Source organism: Pungitius pungitius, chromosome 6 (assembly GCF_949316345.1).
Source record: "Pungitius pungitius chromosome 6, fPunPun2.1, whole genome shotgun sequence".
Taxonomy (NCBI): domain Eukaryota; kingdom Metazoa; phylum Chordata; class Actinopteri; order Perciformes; family Gasterosteidae; genus Pungitius; species Pungitius pungitius.
The window spans coordinates 17,270,241-17,293,438 of NC_084905.1; the positions used below are offsets into that span (position 1 = coordinate 17,270,241).

General features: G+C 42.5%; 2 protein-coding genes across 6 annotated transcripts; both read right to left on the reverse strand.

Moving 5' to 3' along the window:
* Positions 1–1,288: 1,288 nt before the first annotated feature.
* Positions 1,289–7,307, reverse strand: hbp1 (HMG-box transcription factor 1). 4 transcript variants are annotated; one of them, XM_062562957.1, is made up of 12 exons: positions 7,249–7,307; positions 5,922–6,022; positions 5,659–5,839; positions 5,261–5,381; positions 5,014–5,128; positions 4,491–4,609; positions 4,306–4,338; positions 4,007–4,163; positions 3,649–3,793; positions 3,026–3,313; positions 2,354–2,495; positions 1,289–2,184 (listed from the first exon to the last, which is right to left on the reverse strand). In XM_062562957.1, exons 2-12 carry the CDS (start codon positions 5,992–5,994, stop codon positions 2,167–2,169), a joined length of 1,392 nt encoding a protein of 463 aa, XP_062418941.1. In that variant the 5' UTR covers positions 5,995–6,022; positions 7,249–7,307; the 3' UTR covers positions 1,289–2,166. The 4 variants fall into 4 exon arrangements, with proteins under 4 accessions (XP_062418941.1, XP_062418943.1, XP_062418942.1 ...); XM_062562959.1 differs by lacking the exon at positions 7,249–7,307 and having other exon boundaries at positions 1,289–2,172; XM_062562958.1 differs by lacking the exon at positions 7,249–7,307 and having other exon boundaries at positions 1,289–2,175.
* A 413-nt stretch (positions 7,308–7,720) lies between these two features.
* LOC119195521 (endoplasmin) lies at positions 7,721–22,429 on the reverse strand. Of its 2 annotated transcripts, XM_062562786.1 has the most exons (28): positions 22,261–22,429; positions 21,652–21,754; positions 21,226–21,367; positions 20,765–20,881; positions 20,344–20,675; positions 20,054–20,165; positions 19,827–19,958; positions 19,452–19,568; positions 19,220–19,357; positions 19,052–19,129; positions 18,895–18,960; positions 18,414–18,683; positions 18,073–18,318; positions 17,843–17,979; positions 17,683–17,761; positions 17,404–17,559; positions 17,169–17,286; positions 14,071–14,385; positions 13,004–13,039; positions 12,240–12,292; positions 12,029–12,112; positions 11,718–11,824; positions 11,392–11,545; positions 9,851–9,952; positions 9,684–9,758; positions 9,513–9,581; positions 9,288–9,423; positions 7,721–9,143 (listed from the first exon to the last, which is right to left on the reverse strand). In XM_062562786.1, exons 1-28 carry the CDS (start codon positions 22,307–22,309, stop codon positions 9,010–9,012), a joined length of 3,657 nt encoding a protein of 1,218 aa, XP_062418770.1. In that variant the 5' UTR covers positions 22,310–22,429; the 3' UTR covers positions 7,721–9,009. The 2 variants fall into 2 exon arrangements, with proteins under 2 accessions (XP_062418770.1, XP_037306394.2); XM_037450497.2 differs by lacking the exons at positions 17,169–17,286; positions 17,404–17,559; positions 17,683–17,761; ... (12 more) ...; positions 21,652–21,754; positions 22,261–22,429 and adding an exon at positions 14,479–14,701 and having other exon boundaries at positions 14,071–14,390.
* Positions 22,430–23,198: the final 769 nt, after the last annotated feature.

The following is a 23,198-nucleotide window of genomic DNA, read 5'->3' on the forward strand; positions in this document are numbered from 1 at the left end:
AGGAAGCCTTGATTGAGGTGCAGCCTCTGATTTAAGAGGAAGCCAGCAGTGATGATCCCTGTGTCAATTTCTTTCCACTCTAATTGTCCATTTTATTATTCATTCCCTCCTCAATTGTTCCAGTCAAAAGACCTCATGCATAAATAACATTTCTGCCAAATTACCACGAAATGACTTTAACCGATTCAGATGCAATTATTTAGATTTTTTTTATTCATCTCTGCCATTATAAATCTCACCTGATGTGTGTGTTTTCACAAATGAACACGTCTGTTTCCGATGGGTCATTTCCCTTATGGAAGCAAAACAAAGACTGGTATATTCGTTAGTTCTCCATTTAAACTTGCTGTAGTATTAAACCAGAGGCATATTCAAAACCACTTTCCCTTTCCTCAAATACCCCATAAAGTATTTAACTGGGATCATTCTGGAGTGGCCTGTTATGGAAATGCTATAATTAGATTCCTATCCGTGAGAGGCTTGCAGGGTGTTGATCATTGTTTTTTCATGAGGCAAACACAGTGCTATGAATCCTATCCTTTCACACACGCAGGGCCCTCAGGATATTCATGAAGGTAACCTGAAGAAAGCGTAGCCGCTGAACATTCACTGATATTTCTACGCATCATGTTAGTTTACTTTACCGGAGTCTCATCAATGGTGCCCCCGATGTCTTTGTTGACCTTATAATCTTGTAATACTTTACAAAGAGAGGTGTTTTATGTCATGGAGGAAAGCACATCTTCTGATAAACAAAAAAGGAGTGATGGCGCCCTCTGGCCATCTTAATGTGTAAATTACGCCCCCAAAATGGGCAATAACATTGCATACTTTCTTTTTTAAAGCAAGAATCATGACGCAATGTAAATGAAGTAAATATTGCGCATGTAACTACACCACTAGATGATGTTCATGTAATAATGTGCTCTCTCAAGTGTTCCAGCGAGTATAAGATAAAACCTGGTAATGTTCTCCTGATCCAGAGTGAATCGTCTTGCTGTGTAGAACAATTAGGCCGAGTGAGAAATGTGCCATGCGGTTTTAATGTGGGAGTGAAACACAAGAATAAAACTGTCCCGTTATCTGGAAACATCACGGTTTATGGGTTTTCTACATTTATAAATCGGTGGATATTTGCGAGCTCTTAAAGCTTGGGATAAAATTGCCTGGTCCAGTGTGTCTGTAAACGCATGCGTTCATAGAAGGAAGATAATCATTTGAAGGAGAAAAAAAAACAGGAAAAACTCATTTCAACAGGTATTAAAACAGAAAGCCAAACAACCACATGTTGTGATTACAGTTTATGAAAAGGACAAAATACTTGGATAAGATGCGAGTTTAAAAAAATTATTTATAATATGATACAAGGATATTTTGTGCAAGAGGTTGTTGAGGCTGTGAAACCTGTACATTTATGAACAAAGCACTTAAAATTCAAGAGCAACCTGAAAGCGGAACGCAGCTTCTGAGCCGCGGTTTTGTGTCAAATGGCTTACTGTCAAGATGCCAGCTGTATTATACAAATGGTTTCCACAAGTATACAATTACTGTATAGGAGATTATATATTCATATAAAGTGCGGAAGAAATAAACACTTAAAGCAAAGGCCTTAAGTGCTTTGTGACCGAGTATGAACCCACCACCACATGCTGAAAGCCCTCTCGTTGTGTGGCTAAAATGTAAAAAACCTGACAGGGCAGCATCACAAACTGTTGGCAATAGATGAGCTGCAAAATATATTGTATTACAACGTGTATGAAAAGGGTTACTACTTTTTGCAGCAAAATCATTTCAACTGTATTGAAAAAGTCATCTAAAAATCCCCTTTATACAATTATAAACAGACATGCGCTCCTTTTTCAACCTTGAATATGAAACCTGTAAAAAGTGAGAAAGTTCATTCTCATTTTAGGGGAATAAGACTTTGACATCAAAGATATAAGAAAATATATGCGCTGTTAGTGACTAGATTACATGTTTTGTTTATAGTTCATAATTCTGGGGTTTCTCTAATAATGTTTCACGGTTACAAAAGCAATGAACTCAGCATCAAAGTTGAGTCTCAAAAATACGGGAGAGCAAAGAGGCATCAAGCGGTCCATCAGACGCCGTCCAGCACTTCCCGAATGTCAAAACAACCAACAGCCGGGGTTTCTGGGAGATCATCTAGGTCTGCTGGGAGCCCTATGGAAGGACGACATTAGCTGTCTGTCTACAGTAGGGTGGACACACGATTGACACACACATTGAAAAGACCGGGTAGATGGAATCTAACATGCGATGTCAGCGTACAATTCGGATGTAGTGTAAGAAAAGCTCCGTGATGTCATAGCACAGCGATTCAGGTACTTGCCGAGTTGGTTCTTTTGCGTTTCCAGCAGTCTGGATTGAGTCGTTTCTGCTCCTCAGCCAGAGCCTTGGCCTCCATGGTGTACAGCCTCCTCTCCTCATTCTTCATCTTCTTCCACTTGTCACCCAGGATGACACTTATGGCTCTTCAGTGCAAGGTAAGAGGCAAAAGATTAAGCACTTGCCCTCTTCTTCATAGTACGTCATAAAATATTATTCAATAAAAATGCAACATAGGAAAGTCATACATATGTAGTAGTGTGCATGCAGTCAAAGCGCCTGAAAAATGATGTTAGAATATAGCCTAAATTCATATGGCACAAAAGTTCTCATAGCGTAGTATGTGATTAAAATATCTTTAAAAGCCTTTGTATATTATGCCATGAACATTGCATACAATCTCCATGTTGGTTTGTCTCTAAAAAACATCTGATGAAAATGACTAAAAAATGTATTAATACATGCAATGCCATAAAAAGTCATTAAAAATATCATACTATAGTATATCATAAAATATAATAAAATTAATTAAAATATAAATGCCATAAATTGAATTAAAAGATGATACCATCAAAATGTCATGGTATAATATACCATAAAAGATCACATTATGGTATGTTCAACAAACCCTGGAGAGTGGCGGTGCGTTCGAGTGCTCTCATCGAGTGTTACGTACCTGTTGTCCTTCCCGGGGTACATCTGTGTGTACTCCACCCTGTACTTCTTGGCGAAGAGCATGAAGGCGTTCATGGGCCGCTTGCATTTAGTCGGCGCGGCGCCGGCGGCTGTCCCTGAGGTCTGGCTCCGGTTGGATTTGCCAGTGGAGGCTTGTGGGGAGCCGGAGCGCTCCAGTTTGTCACAGTCCGGGCTGACGGCTCCCCCGCTGGACAGGGAGGTCTTACGCTGACGAGCCATGCTGCTGAGAACGTACACGGCTGAGGAGTCGAGTGGGGTGAAGTCATAACTGCAAAAAGAAAGAAGCAGAAGAGACATTTGTTTGTTTTTATTTTTTTATCTGTTGCATTTCATTTGCAGCATTTTTTCCAGCACATGTGCTGCTTGTTACAAATAGTCGTCTTGTCTTGTACTTAATATCTTTGTCTTTGATCAAAACAGATGTACGCGACCGTGATACTTGACTTTTATCAAACTCTATATTGAGTAAAGCTGAGGTGAGCTGCAGAGTTGGATGATCATGTCTGCACATGTAGATCATTACAACGAGCGACGTCGTTTTTAGACAAAATTCTAATATAAAAGTCTTGTCACTACACCAAGAAAGATTGCCTCGGCTTGTACCTTCTGAAAGTGTCAAAGACGACCGAGTCATCGCAGTTCATGGCTTCTGGGTGGCTTGGTGGCAGGCACAGGTTTCCCAGCTGCATCTCATAGCAAGGGATCCCATGGTGCACCACGGTAAGGCTCGGATAAAAGGAACACCAACCTGGGAAAAACGGGTGGTAAAATAAAGAGATTTGATGATGAAGCTGCATAAAAACACAATATAGCATTTCAGCAATTTGCATTGGGGAAAAAAACTGCTGAGTGGAAGCTTCTGATGGGAGAGACCGCTTTAATGTATTGCAATAATATTGGTTTATGACGTACAGAGGGGTTATTTTGTACAGAAAAAAATCCTTTAGAAATCTCGTTTTACCTTTATTTTTGACAAAAAATGGGTGATCCAATCGGCATTCGGCTGTTAAAGGGCTGTCGTCGGGTGAGCCGGGGTCAAAGGTCAGTTTAAGAACTGCCTGGCCAAAAGATACAGTCTCTTCGTGGCTGACCAACTTCAGGCCCTGTGAACCGTATCTCTGTAAGAGAAACAAAAGACCAGATGAGGTAGTGGAAAACATTCAACTCGGAGCCTGATTGCTTGACAACGTGTTTTGTGAGATACCAAGTGAGACCAAGGATGTTATTCTGCATGGTTTATTCATGCACTCAGTTACTCACTTTCTGTACCTCTTCTGTCAGCCTGGCGGCCACCTGGTGGCCATTACAAGCAATTGTCATGGCCACTGACATTACACTGAGTCAAGCACTTATTTCCTCAGCAATGCAGCAGGAAGGTGTTCCAAAGGCCAGCGGATTCTTATTAAATGTTGTTAGACGTACTAAATAGTCGGTTTGTGGTCTACCTTCAGAGAGGAGGAGGCCGGCATCATGGATTCATCATCGGAGTCATCGTCGGAATACCCAAGTTCATCAGCGTCCTGCCACTCCACATTAGGACCACGATGGAAGCGCAGGCGGGTTCCTGAAGATCACCACCACAGTGTGACATGATGAATACGCAGATGGGTGTTATTACTTAAGAGGAATACACTTGGATGCAATACTGCCCTTTGGACTCCAGAGGTCAGAAATGATTTACAAATGTTTGTAACTCAGGCTCAACGTGGTTATGAAAGAACGATCATTTAAAAAAAGGAAACACAATAGTCAGCCACTACATTTTTGTTAACACATGACTGGAAAACATTTCATTAGTAAATGTCTGACTTTATATTGTGCCTCTAAGCTATGAGTCCTCATTTAAAAGACCAGGTTGTCTTTTCAAGGTTTTCTCCAAAAAGCTCAGGTTTCAGCCCCATGTGTGTGAGTGAGGTGGAAGTGCCTGGTGCACACATACTATATGAACATGAGTGTGTATTTATGTACCTTTAAGGAAGCAATGCCACGCTGTGGAGGGCCAAGAGTGCGACCAGGCCATGTCTTCATCATCAGAAAAAGATGAGGACATTGAGAAAACTCCAGACTCGGATTCGCTGCTGGCCTGTTGCAAGCAGTAAATAAACCCTTTACGAGGAAATCCCTAAAACAAATAACTCCAGTACACAGAATTTACCAGGAAATAGTCATTGAGTCTAAAGGCATGCATGGTTATGTAAATGAAATGAAAAGTTACCCGGACACGCCTGCGCTCCCTGAAATGGCCTCTGGACGGGTTGGGTGCACTACTGGCTAACGGGGGACGGGCGTAAGAATGTAAACTATTACTGTTGCCAAAGATGTGGACCGGAGATGATCTGGGAAAAAAGGAAATTGTTAGGAATGTATATCGTAGTTCATTTGTTTATTGGGGATACTCCATGTTGCTGAGCAAAGTATGAGTGATATTTATGAGGTGTAATGAAGTACATACAATTAGCCATTCATTTAAATAAATGCAAATAATAATAATAATGATTCCAGAAGATATTTCATCAAGGCAAACCTGGAATACATACTAGTGTGCGTCGACTGTTAACTTTTTTATATGAACTCATCTGTCTTTGTTTCTTTTTAGTTTGTCTTGGTGCAAACCTCTTATGTGGGGCGCTCTTCAGCAGGGAGCTCTGAGGACTGGTGGCAATGTTGGCCAGCTCAGTGAGCCAGTTGGTTCTTGGGGAGCAGCTCAGCTCCTGGTGAGACACTCCTGCTCTGACCTGAAAACAACCTGGAGACCTTTGGTCCTCCTCCACCTCCTGCAGCTCTGGCAAGTCATCTGGGGGGGCAGTCAAAGGTAATATGACCATTAGTGTGTGGAATAGCTGATTAAATTAAATATCAAACGTGAGGGATTTTACCATAATCCATGTGGCACCCAGGTGAGGAAGGCAGGTCCTCGTTGCACTTGAGTAGATCAAAAGAATCGTCCATTTTCACAATTGTTCTGCTATTTCCTTTTCTTTTTTTTTCAAAAACAGGATTTATATTAGTTTTTTGCTAAATACAAAAAGGGACACAGACAAAGCCTTCAAGTGAAACAGTCAACTGAAAACATATTATATGTAATTGTATACGTATGGTAATGCAGCTATGTGATTATTTAGTATGTGGGTTCATGCAGACATGAGCGATCAGTGGAGCAAAACATCATACCTATAAATGGTAAAAATATTTCTAATGGCTGAAAATAAAATAGAAAATCCAGACAGAATGTAACACACAGTGTTAAAACACTAAAACGGAATAGGTGGGTAGCCTCAAGGGAATCCTTTGTCTCTGCATCGACGGTGTTCCGCTGTCACGTGACCCACTGCGTAGAGGCCTTGTTTGTAAACTTAGGGTGAAAGAGTGTGCGCATGCGCACCACAACCCATTCATTCGACTGCGCAGAGAAAGTGAAAAACAGCTGAAATTCGTTTTGAAAAGTCTCATATGGAGCCTCAAAAACAAGAAGTTTCAAATGACATAGGCAAATATTGTATCAAGGATCTGTAGAAGACGCGCGACGTAAAATTAAAATAAAAAATAAGTAGAAAAAAGCTGATAAGTCAATCCGTTTACTAGGAAGAACTAAGACACCTTAACGGTTTTTAACGTTTTGACAGCCGACGGTGGCTGCATGCTCCGATGAGCCGACGCTTTGACTTCTTCAACGCGGATGTGCACCGATGACATTCCGTTCAAAAACGTCTCAAAAGTGCCATCGTGCCGAGTAGACGGTTTTGCATATCGGGCCTAACACAGTCACTGCTTCCCCACTCCCCCCCAAGTAGCAGCAGTGTCCTCAGCTCAAAGCCAGGGGCAGCTAGTCGGGTTCAACACTGTAAACAAAAGAATGTCAACAAGTTGAGGCATGACGCAACCTCGGTGCCCCGTTCCAAATGAATGACACGAACCCCAGACAGGATTCAGGGGGGTATTTCAAAGCACAAATCACCGAAGGGAAGAGACGTTTCGTTTTAAGAAGCCGCGGTCGGATGGGCTCGTTGACACTAAAACAACAAGCGTCACGGTGAAAAAAACATTGGTCGAGCTCACTGGAATTCCAGTTGGAATAAGCGCGTGACAACGCCCCTAAAACACCACTTTAGTACGTCGAAGACGCGGGTCACACGAAGCTAAAGTTACATTTTTGTTTGAACCTTTTGTTTATCCGGAAAAAAAATAACTCAACTACCCACTTACCAAACCTGTCGCCATCAAGAAAGTATCTGGCGTTCACTCGAGGGGCGGGAATGAATGGTTCTAGAGAAAGCCCCTCATTGGTGTACAAGAACGCCAATAACAAGATTTCGAGCGTTTGATTGGTCGGTGGTGTTGAGGAAAAAATGAAAGGCGGGGACTAGTTTGTTGATCATGGTGTGATTGGATGAACGCACATGCCTGTTACTACCTAGTAACAGCTGATTGGCAATAACGGGAACAATACATGGCTAGTTTTGATCAACAATGTACTTTCAGTCACACTCAAGTCACATTGACTTCTACATTTTCCATGCATTATTTGTCCTCTCTTTTTTGTCCCCACCTGTAATTAAATCATCAATTTCGCTAAAACATCTTGTGAATGAACAAATGATTAGGAATAAGGAATGAATGAAAAGCTTCAGAGGTTTGCTATTTTATGATTGTAACAAATAACAACGTGACACACACATATAAAAATGTTCTTTATTGACATGAAAAGTGAAACATACAGTACTTCCAGTCATCCAGTATTATGAGTTTGCCTTCAAAAGTTACCACCTCTACCTGCACAAGGGGTGGACTAAATTACGTGTTTAAATGTTAAACCAGCTCTACCAGTGTAAGCTGCAGTAAACCACAGACAAAATACAGAAGACTTCAATTATTAATCTTAAAAAGATAGAGAAGAGATACAGAGAAGACCCACTTTAGATTCCTGTTTAGAGGAAACATCAAAATATGCGTATCCAAACAGTATATGTTGTTGGCAGAGGTAGACAGAAATAATGGGTGTATAATCCTAATGTATGTTTCACCAACACAAAAACAATTTGACTGAAGTTTCACATTAAAACACAGGAAAATCAATAGTTTCATCACACTGCCTATAATGACTACAGTTTAATGGGGCAACTTATCAAATCAAAGCTGGGCCTATATAACAATCGTAAATATTCAGTTTGAAATTGTACAGCAATGTGTTCATACAAAACTATTAACTATCTCTCTGAAGTTAGTTTTTTTGCAAAAGCATAGTATTAGGCTAACAGCCACAAACACACTTACCAATGATATACAGACAGTGAACATGTGTTCAAGGGATTAAAATGTATGACAAACAGATACAGATACAGTACTACCAAGTCTACATTCTGCTGTGATCAGAATCCGGTGTATGTCGCCAAATCAACTTTTAAACAAATTGTTAATCCTTTTATTGTTGGGGCACTTTTGTACCCATGCCGCCAATGTTAATGCTCTTCCCGAAATGACAAGAGATTGGGACATATTGGCTCACAATTATGCAGTAAGTAAATTAGCTTTGGCATCTGATTTTTCAACAAACAATGTTTAGAAATTTACAAACAATATTATACTGTAGGTGTAATTAACACTGGAGAAAAAGGTGAAAAAGGTGAGCGTTAACAAAAGGGTTTAATATACAAACAATGAATGCATCCGACATTGAAGAGTAAAATATCTGCTTACATTTTTTAGGTGGCAGCCGTGAAAACTCAAATCCAAACGAGCTTTATGCACTCTTTACTTCCACTGTAACGCAATCTGGCGAAAGTCTGCTAAAATGAACCTATGGTCTCAAACGGGATTCTGGCGTACTCTATTTTATTCATCAGACACCCAAATGTTATAGTGGATATTCACATGTGTAAGAAAAAGCCGTTTAAGTGAATACGGGGACAAACATCCATACAAGCCTCGTTTCTTTCATCCACCGATTCATGGTCCTTTGGAGCTGTCTCACGCACTTTGTTGCTCAATCTCAGTGCTACTCCCAAACAGGGTCACCAGCTGCTCCTCATAGTTAGCTATGTTTCTCTTCATGATGTCCATGCAAGGGCCCAGCAATCTCTCAAAGGCTTGGACGTCCATGGCTGAGCATGAAAGAAAAAATAAGAGGAGTCAGACATAATTCAAGGAGGGTTTTAGAGAATAATGTAAAACAGTAAACGGTATACTGACAAGTTTAAATGCAACGACGTAATATATGAAGGATCATAAAAATCCACCAATCCTACCTAAACATTTGACGCTTCCCACTGCATATGCTGATGCAGCTCTGGGCTTGTTTGTGACCAGCGCTAGCTCCCCAAAATACTGGCCCCTCATGCACGTGGCAATATCCATCTCCTCATCCTCCTGGTCTTTTTTCGTCTGGAAAGAAAGAAACGCACACTAAAACACAAGTACATTTACATTCTTTTTTTACCCTTAACCGTTAACAGAGCACTGGGCAAACATACCCTGCTTCTTTTCATGGTGATTCTAACTTGGCCAGACTCAACAATGTAGAAGCAATCCGCTAAATCACCCTGTCGATCAAAGCACACAAATGAGCATTTCAGCACAGATGCTCCATTGCAGCAGGAAACAAAGCGATCGATCCGAGGACAGACGATGAAGACATTGATCACCTGAGCGATAATCTGCTGCGAATCGCTGTAAATCTTGGTGGATATGACGTCCACTACCTTCATTCTCTCTGAGAGCTGTGGGTAAAAAGGATGTTTGATAAAACAATGTTTTTTACTGTACATGCACGCTGCCCTTTCTTCACAGTGGAGAACAAAGCTCGTCTTACCTCTAAAGATGTAAGCAGTGGTAGCGTTTCAATGAACGCCTCATACAGCCTCCTTTTCTTGGCATTATTCTTTACTATAATCCTCCGGAATGTCAGACGATCCTGAAATAGAGTTTAAAGAAAGGGAACACATTCAGGTTTGTGTTTCAAGGCCTTACTGTGTTCGTTTTTTCTTTTCAACATCAAATGTCCCCCGTTTTACTATTCGGGATAAATATTATTGGAAGGAGAAAAAATTCCAGATGTGCCTGGCCTCGACATGAATCTTGATGTGGTATTAATTTGCCCAGCCCTCTCTAAAGGCAAGAGGTCTACCCATTAATACAAGAGTAATACCCATTTACATTTACCCTACAGTTTCCTTCCAGCCTTTCACCAAACAATAACTCATAGGAAACATCTTGTAATTCAAGCAGCACCAAGCGTGAGCTCATGTCGACGTGCTGCTCTCAGAAGAAAACCTTCATAGTAACAACCTTAATAATAATCACAGTTGAAGGTTATTTTCGGCAGGATTATATGGATTACACTCCAATCGTGGCCAGCAATGCTAACAAAAAATATATTATAATAATAATCCTCTAATGCGGCATGTTTTCATCTAACAGTATTATGATGGGCGGATTTAATAATGTACAAGGGTTGTCAACATTGCGTAATGAACTAAAGCATTCTAACAGCGTTGACACGGTGGTATTCAAATATAGCTGCTCGTTTTTATAGTCATGGGAATTGTAGATCACATTTTGATGTTTATAGGGGAAAAAAGGGTTCATTTGACATGCGCTCTGAGGCCATCTAGGTGGCGCTGTGGATCGGAGTTTAGGAAAAGCTTCTGTATCAAACAGGGACAGTGGACCACAGCGCCCTCTGGAGGAGGGGAACGGTACCTACCAAATGAGTAAACACGGCTCAGTGGTCGGCAGAATCATCTCTAGGTCCCTTCGACTCTCGATGTACTGGATATTTAATATCCAAAACGTAAAACTATGTACCACCTACATTCTGCACCTACATCAGAGTGTAATTAAAGCTTTGTCAGGGTTATGTAAATGATTGTTGACAGGCCGCCGGTTCACTGATACAAACACACAGTGCGAGCACCCAAGTGGACGCGGCAGCCACCTGCCCGGTTCACACACGCAGGACGCAACAAAGCCAGCGCCCACGGCTTCAGGACACGACCCTGGCTGCGTCGCATGATAAACAGGCCGCTTTCAGATCAAGCAGCAACTGAATATTGACAATAGCTGTGCTGGACACGGACTTAGTTAGATTTAATTATTTTTATTAAAAAAAGCAGTGCGGGAAATAAAATAAAGTTATAGTTATATTCTATGCTTAAATAAACACTTCATTTTAATGAATAAAAAAAAGATATCATGTTAAGGGTCAAAATGAGCGCCCTCTAGCTCTTTGTTGCATTCGGCGGGTTTTATATGGTTTCCGTCGCACAGCATCCTGACAACTGACCACGCAGCTGGAAAACGTAAGCGTGGCGCCGACTGTGCTCTCACACGAGGACTTAAGGCTTTACTCACCAGGCACCAAAGGGCTCCAGGAGAGGTGGCAGTTATTGTGGCCGCCCTGGGGGTGTTGTACATCAGCGCCAGTTCTCCGAAGCTGCCTCGGTTGTCATAGCAGCCTACCAGCTTGTCCGAGCCGTCAACCTTCACGAAGATGTTAAACGTCCCGCTGAATGAAAACATGAAAATATAATCACATGTCAGCAACAAGGGTTCCTCCTGAAACCTCAGCAGGTAACACTAGTTTCACAGGTAAAAAAAGGTTTTTAAAGTCACATATAATCAGATTTAGATTTAGAAATGGGGTAAGGAATGGTGTGGAAGCGACGTTGAAAGATCACCTTTCGATGACATAAAAGTTGTCTCCATCATCGTCTTGATCGATGATGTGCTCCCCTTCGGTGCAGAACTTCTCAAACATAGCATCCAGCACCTGAGACATCTCTTCCTGCGGTGGTGTGAAAATGTCATTTAAAATAATATGTCAATTTCCATTGTTGTAAACAATCACGCAGAAGCCAGCTGTATTGGGCCCGTTTCAGCCACTTAAAAAACAACCCTCTTTCCAAATCATGCGCAGTGTGCTGAGCTGCCGGCCTCCGGCCATGTTCCCCTTTGTAGAACACAGTGCTTTTTGGAACGACCCGCTCACCGGATCCAAATTCTTGAAGAGAATAATGTCCCAACAGGCTTCCTGTAGTCTCTGTCTCTGGTCATCGGTTTTGGGGTGGATGACCTGCAAGTTGAAGCGCAGGTCTTTGGACATGAACTTCCCATCGCAGTGCATACGGGTGATTGTGTAATGCTTTGTATTCAGAGCTACAATTCATTCCCTCAGCACTAAGAGATAATCTTCAGTTTACCCATGGCTCTTTATCCTCATCGTCGTCATCGGGATTGAACGCTTCAGCACAAACTGCATGACAGAGATCAACAAATGAATGACACCGACCACCAGACAGAATTTCAGATATCTGCTAAAGACAGCACCTGTGGAATTGTTTCTTTTTACTCAAATAAAAAAAAGCGTAATATTCTAAGTGGCAGCACGATTGTTCCTCAGGAGGATTCAGCAGTTTCATGCAATCATTTTATTTCTGATCTTAAATGTAAAGCTTCAGGGGGGGGGGGAGTTGGGGCACACTTTTACATGAATAAACCAAAACATACTTGTTTACCATTCATTTGTAGGGATTTCCCTACAAATCTCAAAGTGTTTCATAGTTTTTCTTCTGTTTTCTTTATTGTATATCCCGTGTTTCTTTTGTAATCCGTAAAGCCCTTCAGGTGGCCTTTGAGCTACATAAATAAATCTGCCTCGCCTTGCCTTTGTCCGGATGTTTATTGTCATACATGTTCAGGGTGTTCATTTACCATATGGAGTTATAAAAGGTAAGAGAAGTGGCTGAATACTTTTACTTACTCTGGATTTTTACTTACTATTAGCAATACCAGGGTATTATTATGAGAAGCACTTGTCCTCCCGCCACGTCACTCACTGACAGTATTAACCGAGTTTGAGACAAGTGGTTTCACAAACTCTAATAAATCCACACTATTGCACCACAAGGACGACGGGATTAGAAAAACTCTGGATCAACTTAAAACAGCCAGAACGACCACTCACCTGACGCTCTTCTGATGAATCTGTTAATCACCGGGGCTGCAGAAGCATAGAGACAAACATCAACAGTTTAGAATCAATGATGAAATGAATCTGTGTCACAGTGACCGATGCATTTCTGAAAGAGGTTATCTCCATAGTAGGCCTGCGTGTGTAGTGGAGTACTCGGCTAACTAAGGAGCCACGTTAATGTGGGTAAAACCTGAATAAAGGACAGCTGCTTTGAAGCACGCTTGAATCAAATCTGATGGAGGAAAAATGCAAATGTGTAACGCAGCTGAGCTCCAACATAATGGCCTGGCTATGAAATATAAATTAGGTAGGAGGTCTCGTCCATTTGCAGGCGTCCAGCGAGCGTAGTCTGAGGAGGCTCATTGGAATATCATTAAGGCCATTCAGGCGTGATGGGGCAGAATATGAGAAATACTGCAACAGTTTATTTAACGACTGCATGAAAGTGTGCTTGTCCTCATGCAGTCGTTGCAGATTGGGATGCTGTGTCCGAGCCACTTGATGCACCGTATGCCACTGCATTCTGATCGATAAGACCACGGTGTATGGAGCACAAAATAGGGGGGCATCATGGCAGGGGTGAACCCTCTCACGTGCACACTAACATAATCAGGTGTAGGCCCGTCAGGCCTGACAACGTTTAAAAAACGACCCATAGGTGCGGGGCCATGTATGTACAAAAAAAAAACACAGTCCTTTCTGATCCACTTAATGCTGTCCCCTCACACACACACACACACACACACACACACACACACACACACACACACACACACACACACACACACACACACACACACACACAGAGATCATCAAACCAAAACACCTTCGTTAAGCACGCGCATTCCCCCTCCATGACCATATATGGTCGATGACAGAGCCCCGGTGGATGCTCCGGAGCATCTCGTGCGCTTCCCCGGCCGTGCTGCTCCTCTCCCGCGGCCGGACACGCGCTCATTGTTCCATACAAATGAAGGACGTCCACCGTTCCCCACCCACCACCCCCTCTCCCCCCTTTTCCCCCCCGCCCGAGCCGCACAGCACATGTATTCGCCTACCTATGAATTCCTCGTCGTCCTCGTCGTCGTCGTCGTCCTCCTCCTCTTCTCCGTTTTCCGAATCGATCTGCATGGCTTCGTCAATGAAATTGACCGCTTTCCCGGGTCTTGGCGCCGAGTTTTGCTCATTGCCGAATGCGGCCTGTGTGGTCTGACGTTCCTTCAGCTGGGTGAAATACTGCAACGCGAACTCGAGCAAATCCCTGGGCTGATTCCTCAACACTTCCACGGTAAAGCTCTGCAACAGCTCCGTCAGTCCTTCGGGGATTTCTATACTCATTCCTATTATCAGTCTATGAATGTGGACAAAACCGGGTTTCCTGCGAATTTGAAGACGACAAAAAAAAAAAAATCAAAAGCACACAGACGAAATTTGGGGGGTGGAGGGGGTAAAAAAAAAAAACCCACCTAAATCCACAGACGGGTGTAGTCAGTCCGCCCAGTCAGCATCCACGGCGAAAGCTCAATTTTTTCTTGAATGAAAATGGCTCTGAATTTTTCGTCCAAGCATCTTCTTCTGCTGCTTCTGGCTACGAGACCCACGCATGTGACCCAGGAAACCATGGCAACCACCTATCCAGGGATGGCGTATGAGCAGCAGCAGCGGCGCAGAAACTGCAGTCAGTCGCAAAATACAAATGATGGGAAGGAGAAACCCTGGCGAATCAGTCACAGATCGATTTTCACTGACAGATGAATATATCGGATGTTCGACCCCAATATCTGTGACATCCAGTGGGGGTTTCTAGTTTTTATGCTCAATAGATTTAGGATTATTTTCAGATAGAAGATAAAGCCACAGTGAATGATTGAAATTCTATCAAATTAAGAAAAATATAAGCACTACAGCAAAACAAAAAGTGCCATCATTTAAGGAATTAAATAGGCGTGTAACATTTTTTTATTTTAAATTAACGCAGACAAATCATTTTTTTGTTAGTATAAAATTGTTCTTTCATATAGTCCCATTCATTTGCATTTACAAATAAAACATTAAATCCACTGAAATGTAAACTGAAGAAGATTCTGGCATTCGTAACATCTATAAACAAAGGCACTTTGTAGAGGGAATGTTCCTTTATTAGCTGTGGCAGCATAGGCCCTGTTATTGCTCCAGAGGGAGACAAATTAATAAATCTGATGCATATTCTAATGTCATGGGACCTTTGAGGACATTGTGACTCCCAGGCAAAGACTGCATGCTGCAAGAACGCTCCAATTACATCGAGGCCCTGTCCTTGTAAAACCTATTGCAATAAACCGGATTAAGAACCAAGACATGACAGTCAACACGCTTCATGTGGACGTCTTTGGTCAGTCCTTTACAAGGAAACGCTGTGGCAAGCAAATATACATGTAATATATATATAATATATATAATATATATATAACATATATATTATATATATATATATATATACTGTATATATATATATATAACATTACATTCTTCTAATTCAATTTTTATCTCAATACAAAATCTAAAATAGTGAGAATAGTCACAATTAACATTGTGAGGTAAATTAATAAGGTGTGTATGTAAAACAGAATTGCTGATGAAAAAAAAAAATTGTGAAGAAATTTTACTTTGAAAACGACTGCTTAACTAAAAGATGGAAAATTATATAACCGTCACGAGACAGGATTTATAGCAGGAATGTTGCAAGTTGTGGCTAATAAACTGTCAATGAGTATATAGCTACAGGCTGTCATAGCGTAACACACAAGATGTAAGTTTTGAAAATGATAAAAGCCAAAATCCCAATTACAATTTAGATGTCTTTTTCTAAACAGCAGTGGTGTTCATATTTTCAAGATGTGTGCGACTGTGACACCTTGTGGGCAAGTTACTGTAATACATTAAACTTGTTTTCTCTTTACAGCCCTGATTACTGCAGCCAAATAAAAGTATTACACCAATAAGATGAGATCGGCTGAACAGTATAAATATTGAGGGGCTAAAAAGGTTTACATTTTACCTCAATATATTTGCGGTACTACATAAACGGTGCAACGTGAAAAGCAATTGGACTTGATAATCAGAAAATATGCTTTCTTTTGTAGAATATTGTTTTGAGCATTATAACCGCATAGATGATCAAATTCAACCATTATTACAAATGCATCTTGAGATGGCCGTCATATGGTACATTTTTTTAAATGCAAATACCATTAGTCTAGAGTCAAGAGCCACAATCGTGCATTTAAGAGGTTTTGGCTCTGGTGAGGTTCGTCAATAAGAATAAACTGACATAAAACAGCTCAAGGAAATAATATTTGAATGTATTAAATTAGCCTTGAAAAGCAACCCAACTGATTTTGACTATCCATGAATGAAATAAAGACCATCCTGCACCAGGTCACCCACTGGACATCTTACTTAGGCGGTGCGGTAAAGACACTACAGGTCATCAGCCATTTACAGTCCATAAAAAGAAAAGCTGTGGTTTTGTTGTGTCAATCATCGTATCAAATCATTATGAAATCTAAACGTCAGGATTTGGTGGACTCCCGTTATTCACTAATAGAAAGCGGTCACTGACAGACCAGCTTTATCTTCTCCAGATGCACATTTATAGAGTTTGGGGTGTGTGCGTGAATCATTAAGAACAAGGACTAGAGAATCGGTCACAGTCATCCACGAAACAGCGTGTGTGGAAACATCCCATCAGTTACTGGTGTATTGTTGACATCACCAAACAAACGCCATACGTCCTTTTTCCAGGGAACATTTATTTCGATCAAGAGAGAGGACCGCTTCCTTCCATAAACAGGTCAGTTAAATATTAACAAATTTACAGTCATGAGGAATGTAATAAAAAACAAAACAAAGCTCACCTTAAAAAAAAAGAAAAAAAAGAAACCAACCCAGGAACCCCCCCCCCTCCCACCCATGAAGATGTTGCGCACGGTGTCGCTGGAACAAGACTCATCCAACTCCAGCGCTCATCGCGCTCTTCATTCAGTGCTTCACAGTTCAGTTTTGTCAAATTTTGTCTGCTGGGGAACAAATGTTAAAGTTATGAAGAAACCGCTTCAAGAACAAAAACACCCCACATGAGATGTTTACATTTTGTCCCACAGGACTGTAAGTAATCTCACCGTTTCCTCTTCGTCGTCGTCGTCTACGATTTCATCTTTATCGTCAGAGTCGTCTTCCGCTGGATCCTCCTCCTCCGGCTCCTCCTCCGGCTCCTCCTCCGGCTCCTCCTCAATCTGTAGCATAGTTGCGTAGTCTTTTACAAAGCAGCCCAACAAGCTACAGCCATCACCGTGCGTTGTTAAAATGACCCAACTGGGTCAGCCGTCACAAATTGGCTGGCGTCCACTCGCCTGTTCTTCCAGAGCTACGTTCATGCTGAGTCGCAGCATGCGCTCTATCCGCTCGCCGTAGGCCTTCGTGTCAGCCAGCTGGTAGCCGGAGCGCAGCGTGGCCGTCTCAAACAGGACCACCGCCAGATCCGACGCAGTCTGGTCCTCGGACTCGTCCTAACGGACACCAAGGCAAACAAAAACGATCAATTATCGATTCCCATTTCACGTGTTGGGAGGAAATACAAATAAATAAGGGACATTTAAATATTTTCTAAATGACATTTAATGGTATCTTACTTTGACTGTGTTGAGCATCTTCTTGATCAGAGGATGTTTGGGGTTGATTTCTAAGGTTTTCTTCTGGCTGGCGTAATAGCTAAAGAGAGAGGGCTGGTATTAACAAAAAGGAGCTCAGGAAACAGTCGGGCGCGTCGATGAACCGGCTCATGAAACTCACTTTGTGGAAATGTCTTTTCCGGTCTGGTAAGCCTGTGCCTTCATGATCCTCTCCATGTTTCCTGACCAGCCGTACTGACTGGCGACCAGCGCGCAGGGGGAGTTTGTCAGCCTCTGAGAGACGACGGCCTTCTCGATCTGCGGGAAAGACATGAAGCAGGCGTAGCTTAGCAACGGCTTTGAAGATTTGTTCGGGGCACCATGCCAGGAATATCACAAATAGTTATCTACCATGTCCTTCAGGGCCTTGTCCTTCAGCCAGGTGGTGAGAGGCTCGTACTCCTTCTCCAGGGCCTCCCTCTTCTCCTTGGTCTTGTCGCTCTCGTCAAATTTCACACCCTCCTTTGCAACGTTCTGGAAGCGTTTTCCGTCAAACTCGGGCAGTGCCTGGATGCAGTACTCGTCCACCGGCTCCGTCAGGTAGATCACCTCGTAGCCCTTCTTCAGCAGCCGCTCCACGAAGGGAGAAGACTCGGCCTGCAGGGGGAGAACGGGATGTTTGATTAGATGTCGCAGAGTCTCTGGGGATGTAACTCAAGCTGAAACAATTGGAATCGCCCCCTCAAACTCGCCTCCTTCCTGCTGGTACCAGCCATGAAGTAGATCTTGTCCTGCTTCTCCTTCATGCGCTCCACATACTGCTCCAGGCTGGCCACCTCCGTGTCGCTGTTGGATGTCTGGAAGCGCAGCAGCTTGGCCAGACGGGTCCTGTTGGAGTGATCCTCAATGACGCCCAGCTTGATGTTGGTTCCGAACTCCTTCCAGAACTTTTCGTTGTACTGCGCCTCAGCAATCTTCTTGATCATGTCCAAAGACTTGCGCACCAGCTTCTTGCGGATAACCTGGTCGGAGAAAGAAGGGATCACAGCTGCTGTTACTTTACGCCTAGTTTGATACTTTACGCCTAGTTTGATATTCACATTTTATTGTGTTTGGTTCATTCTCTGTATGCGCTGGAAAGAAGGTAAAGTTGGCAATTACACTTCTAAAACACTAACAAGTGATTCAAGAAACCATTTGTATTTAGATGGTGTATAAATGTCAGCTGCTCACCTTGAGCAGTTTGTGTTGCTGCAGAGTCTCTCTTGACACATTCAGGGGAAGGTCATCAGAGTCGACCTAGACCCCAAAAAACAAACAATTGTTAAATCACAGTGCTGATAAGGCAAAGACCAAACTGTTGACATGGGCACATGCCAGAGTCACTCACCACTCCCTTCACAAAGTTCAGGTACTTGGGCATCATGTCGTTGAAGTCGTCCGTGATGAAAACTCTCCTCACAAACAGCTGTGACAGAAACGATCATTTAGAAACAGAAGTGGAGGGGAGATCCTGAAAAGCCTTCTAGAGGAAGGACACTTGGCGCGGAGAAAGCACCTTGATGTAGTCGTTCTTCTTGGAGCCGTACTCGTCAAACAGGCCACGGGGTGCTGCCGTGGGTATGAACAGGATGGATCTGAAGGTCACCTCCCCCTCGGCCGTGAAGTGGATGTGGGCCAGAGGGTCTTCAGAGTCCTGTTAAAGCGTGAAAGTTTGATTAAATGACGTGAAACAACTTGCCGACCGGTGAACGCGGTGGTTCCACAAAGCGCTGCGTTCAGGTGCCTACCTTGGAGAACGTCTTGTAGAAAGCCTTGTACTCGTCCTCCTCAACCTCCTTGGCTGGTCTCTGCCAGATGGGCTTGATGTCATTCATCAGCTCCCAGTCCCACACAGTCTTCTCAACCTAAAACACAATCAATTTTCAATCAATTCGGGTATAAATATATTAAAAACACTTTATGTGTGGCTTGTCTCTTGTCTGTCAGTAACCTTCTGTCTGCAGACGGCAACAATTTGTACCTAAAGTACCATTTATAGCCATGAAACAAGCCGGTGAAGAAACTGTTGATTGATCTCTGTGCCGTGTCGGTCTGACCAAACCGATTTGATTATGCAAAGTCTCCGTTGAGCTTACGACATCATCCCCACACAAACCTCCTACCTTCTTAGTCTTTGGCTTCTCTTTGTCCTCCTCCTCTTCTTCCTCTACCTCTGCCTCCTCCTCAGCAGCGTCCTTCTCTGGTTCCTCTGTTGCTTCAGCATCTTCCTCGATGGGCTCCTCAACCGTCTCAGTCTGGCATATTGTGGGGAAGAAATGATGTCACTTCATAAGACACTGGGCTGGGATGATGTTTCTCTTCAAGCGTGTGTGTGGTCTCAAGTAATCACCTTGCTAGCCCAAACGTAGATGGGAAAGTTGATGAACTGGGAGTATTTCTTGACTAGGTTCTTAATGGTCTCCAGCTCGAGATAGTCGGAGGCCTCCTCTTTCAGGACCAGTCTGGGATTAGAAAAAGATGGGGATGTTTTAATTATTATACAGGTTTTATGGTATTCTAGGGACAGAAGGACATGTGTAAAGACCAACATAACCGCAGTTTATCATTCTTGAGAAAGTAGCCAAAACTTCTAGGTGGTGACTTTTAAGAGAACTAAAGAAAACCGAAAATCAAACCCACGTGATGGTGGTTCCTCTGCCCAGTGTGTCTCCGCGGGGGTCCTCAATGACAGAGAACAAATTGGAGTCGGACTCCCAGATGTGCTGGGTGTCGTTGTTGTGTTTGGACGTCACGATGACTTTGTCGGCGATGAGGAAAGCAGAGTAGAAACCCACACCAAATTGGCCAATAAGCTCGGAGGTGGATTGGTCCTCAGTCTGCATATCTGACATCTTGTTGAGGAACTCGCTGGTGCCAGACTTGGCAATGGTGCCCAAGTTCTTCACCAGATCCTCTTTGGTCATTCCAACGCCAGTGTCAGTGATGTGAAGCATGTTCTTCTCCTTATCAGACTGGAAACAAGGGAATAGAAAAATTAGGTTACCAATAGAACATGAACTATCAACATTCCCGATAAGGACTGAGTTGTACATGTCCATACCTTTATTTTGATGGTCAGCTCTTCGCTGGAGGCCATTGCCTCGTCATTGGTCAGAGACAACAAGCGGATCTTATCCAGAGCATCTGAAGCGTTGGAAATGAGCTCCCTAAGAAAGATCTGACACAAAAGCAAACGTATTATTATCTCAACCATTCCTCGAGAGGTCTGGAACAAAATTATATAAAAGATAATAAATATCTGTTTTGATTGATATGGTCAGCAATTAAATAAGTTAATTAATGAAATGGTAGTTAATAATAATAATAATAATAATAATAATAATGATACGCCCACACTGATTTCTAGGATGAGTGGTAAAGAAAATTAGACAGATATACAATGCATGTCTTGTATCTGTTTATGTAGCACCAACTCTGACTTTAACAAACCGGTTGAACTCCTCTCTGATGGACGTTTATCCACCATGATTGTACATAAAGATATTCTTTATCCTCACTCACCTCCTTATTCTTGTAAAGGGAGTTGATAATTAGCTTCATCATTCGGTTGACTTCTGCCTGAAAGACATGTTTTTCCGACTTTTCTCTGATTTCCTTTATCTGAGCCGCATTCAAACCATCCAGCTGGATAGCCTCCTCCTCTCTGGGGACAGACAGATGCACACATACAGCAAATCAAATCAGGGCATGGCAACAAATCATAGCTGCAAACGGAAAACAAATCTGTTGTTGCCTGAGGGGATCAGTATGCAGGTTAAAACAAAGGAGCCCGAGGTCAGCAAAGGTTGCAGGTCTTTACCACCACTACAATTCAAAAGCTGCTATGACATTTGTGTGCACAAGCCCGGTCATGTTGACCTTGTGCCGTTAACTCTGGGTTCGACCGACCTTTTCCTGAGGAAAAAAAAAAAAGAGGGGGAGACCTACCTCTGTACCACCTCATCATCTGTTCTGGAAGCATCTCTGCTTTTACCAAAGTCCTCCTCCACTACCCCGTCGACGTCCAGCTCATCTTCTGCCTTCACAGCAGCTGCGCGGAGATTAAAAACAAAATGTATCTGTTACAAGTGTATTTAGAGACATATTCACCACTTGAGCTCCTTTCATTTAGAAAGGAGGCCTTGCGAAGTGGTGATCGGAAATCACTAAATAAGAACAGAAGGGTGTTAAGTTAAGTGGAATGGGCTTTTCAGAGCACGAATATGGAAGCAACGTTAAGGCACACGATACAATAGCAACGCTTTAGTGGAGACGTTAGTTAGCATCAAACTGACTCAACGTTAACGTCGCATCGAGGTTTTACTCCCGAAAAGCAATAAGAAACACGGCGTATTATTATTAGCGTATCTACAAGAAGTGCGTTGAAAAATACAAATATATGAGAGGCTCCAAGTTTTTTTTTTTAGTTACAAAGCAGTGGAGAAGAACCAGGTTAACGGTCTAACATTAACGTTAGCTCAATGGCTAACGTTAGCTAGGATGTTGGATAATACAAAGTAAGACAATAGAGCAAGACGAAAAAAATCCGCCACTCACCAAATGCAACGAGTGCAAAGAGGAGACCTATCGCCCAAACCCGTTTCATTTTGCAGTACCGCGTGAACGACGATGTGTTTCTTCAGTTCCTGAAACAACGCCGGGAGATATGTGCACGCAGCACAGCCAAGAAAGACTGACAAGACTCCTCTACCTCCGCAAGAGCTGACTTTATTAAACCGGGGACCACGGACCAATGGCAGCGCACCACGCACAACGACCGACCAATCACAGCTGGAAACCTGGTACATGTTGTCCAATCGGATTCTTCAACATAAGTCAATACTCCAAAATCGTGGCTAGACACCATTGGCCAAGAATGAATAATCAGCACATCACTTCCTAAAATGTACCTCTCCTAAGGGGAAAAAAATCTCCGTCAACACGTTAGTTAAACTTTGATTTTCTTATGCAATCTTACAGCCAAGTGACACTGGGGCTGGATGACTTAAGTTCTGTTTATTTCTCCATCTATTGTCACTGAATATAGCGTTATGTAGGTGTATTATGATCTACGATTGTCTAAATTTCATAAAGTATATTTACGCTTGTGTATATAGTGTAGTGTAGTGTAGACCAGATCGTCTGCAGTCATTGTACTTAGATATCTTAATGCTGAAGAAGACTACACCTTGCACTAATAACTTTTTGCCACATAGTGTCCCTGTTGAGTCAAGAAGTCGAAAATGCAGCTATTGAAAAGTGTTTCCCCCTTATTCACAATGCATACGTATTGATAGATGACTAATGTTTAAGTAAATAGTGTGACATCATACAAATATGCGCATTATTATTCAAACCTGACTGACTGACGTGTACTTGGTTGTGTGGTTATTGGAACGTCAAACATCTGTTATAGTGGTGTATTTTAAATCTCCAGTTTTGTTTTTTTACCGCCCGACAAACACAAACTCCTGGGCCTAAAGGACAACAGACCT

Bases quoted from the DNA above. Each gene is read 5' to 3' on its own strand.
- hbp1 (XM_062562957.1), bottom strand. From the start codon at position 5,994: ATGGACGATTCTTTTGATCTACTCAAGTGCAACGAGGACCTGCCTTCC. The intron at 5,129-5,260 runs GTAACTTTTCAT...TGCTTGCAACAG, and splicing joins GGGAGCGCAGGCGTGTCCGG to GCCAGCAGCGAATCCGAGTC. The intron at 4,164-4,305 runs GTGAGTAACTGA...TTTCTCTTACAG, and splicing joins TGACAGAAGAGGTACAGAAA to AGATACGGTTCACAGGGCCT.
- LOC119195521 (XM_062562786.1), bottom strand. From the start codon at position 22,309: ATGAAACGGGTTTGGGCGATAGGTCTCCTCTTTGCACTCGTTGCATTT. The intron at 18,961-19,051 runs GTGAGTGACTCT...TTTGGGGTCTAG, and splicing joins TGAACTTTGTGAAGGGAGTG to GTCGACTCTGATGACCTTCC. The intron at 14,386-17,168 runs GATTACTTACAG...TTCGCAGGAAAC, and splicing joins CGACGAAGAGGAAACGGTGA to CCGGTTTTGTCCACATTCAT.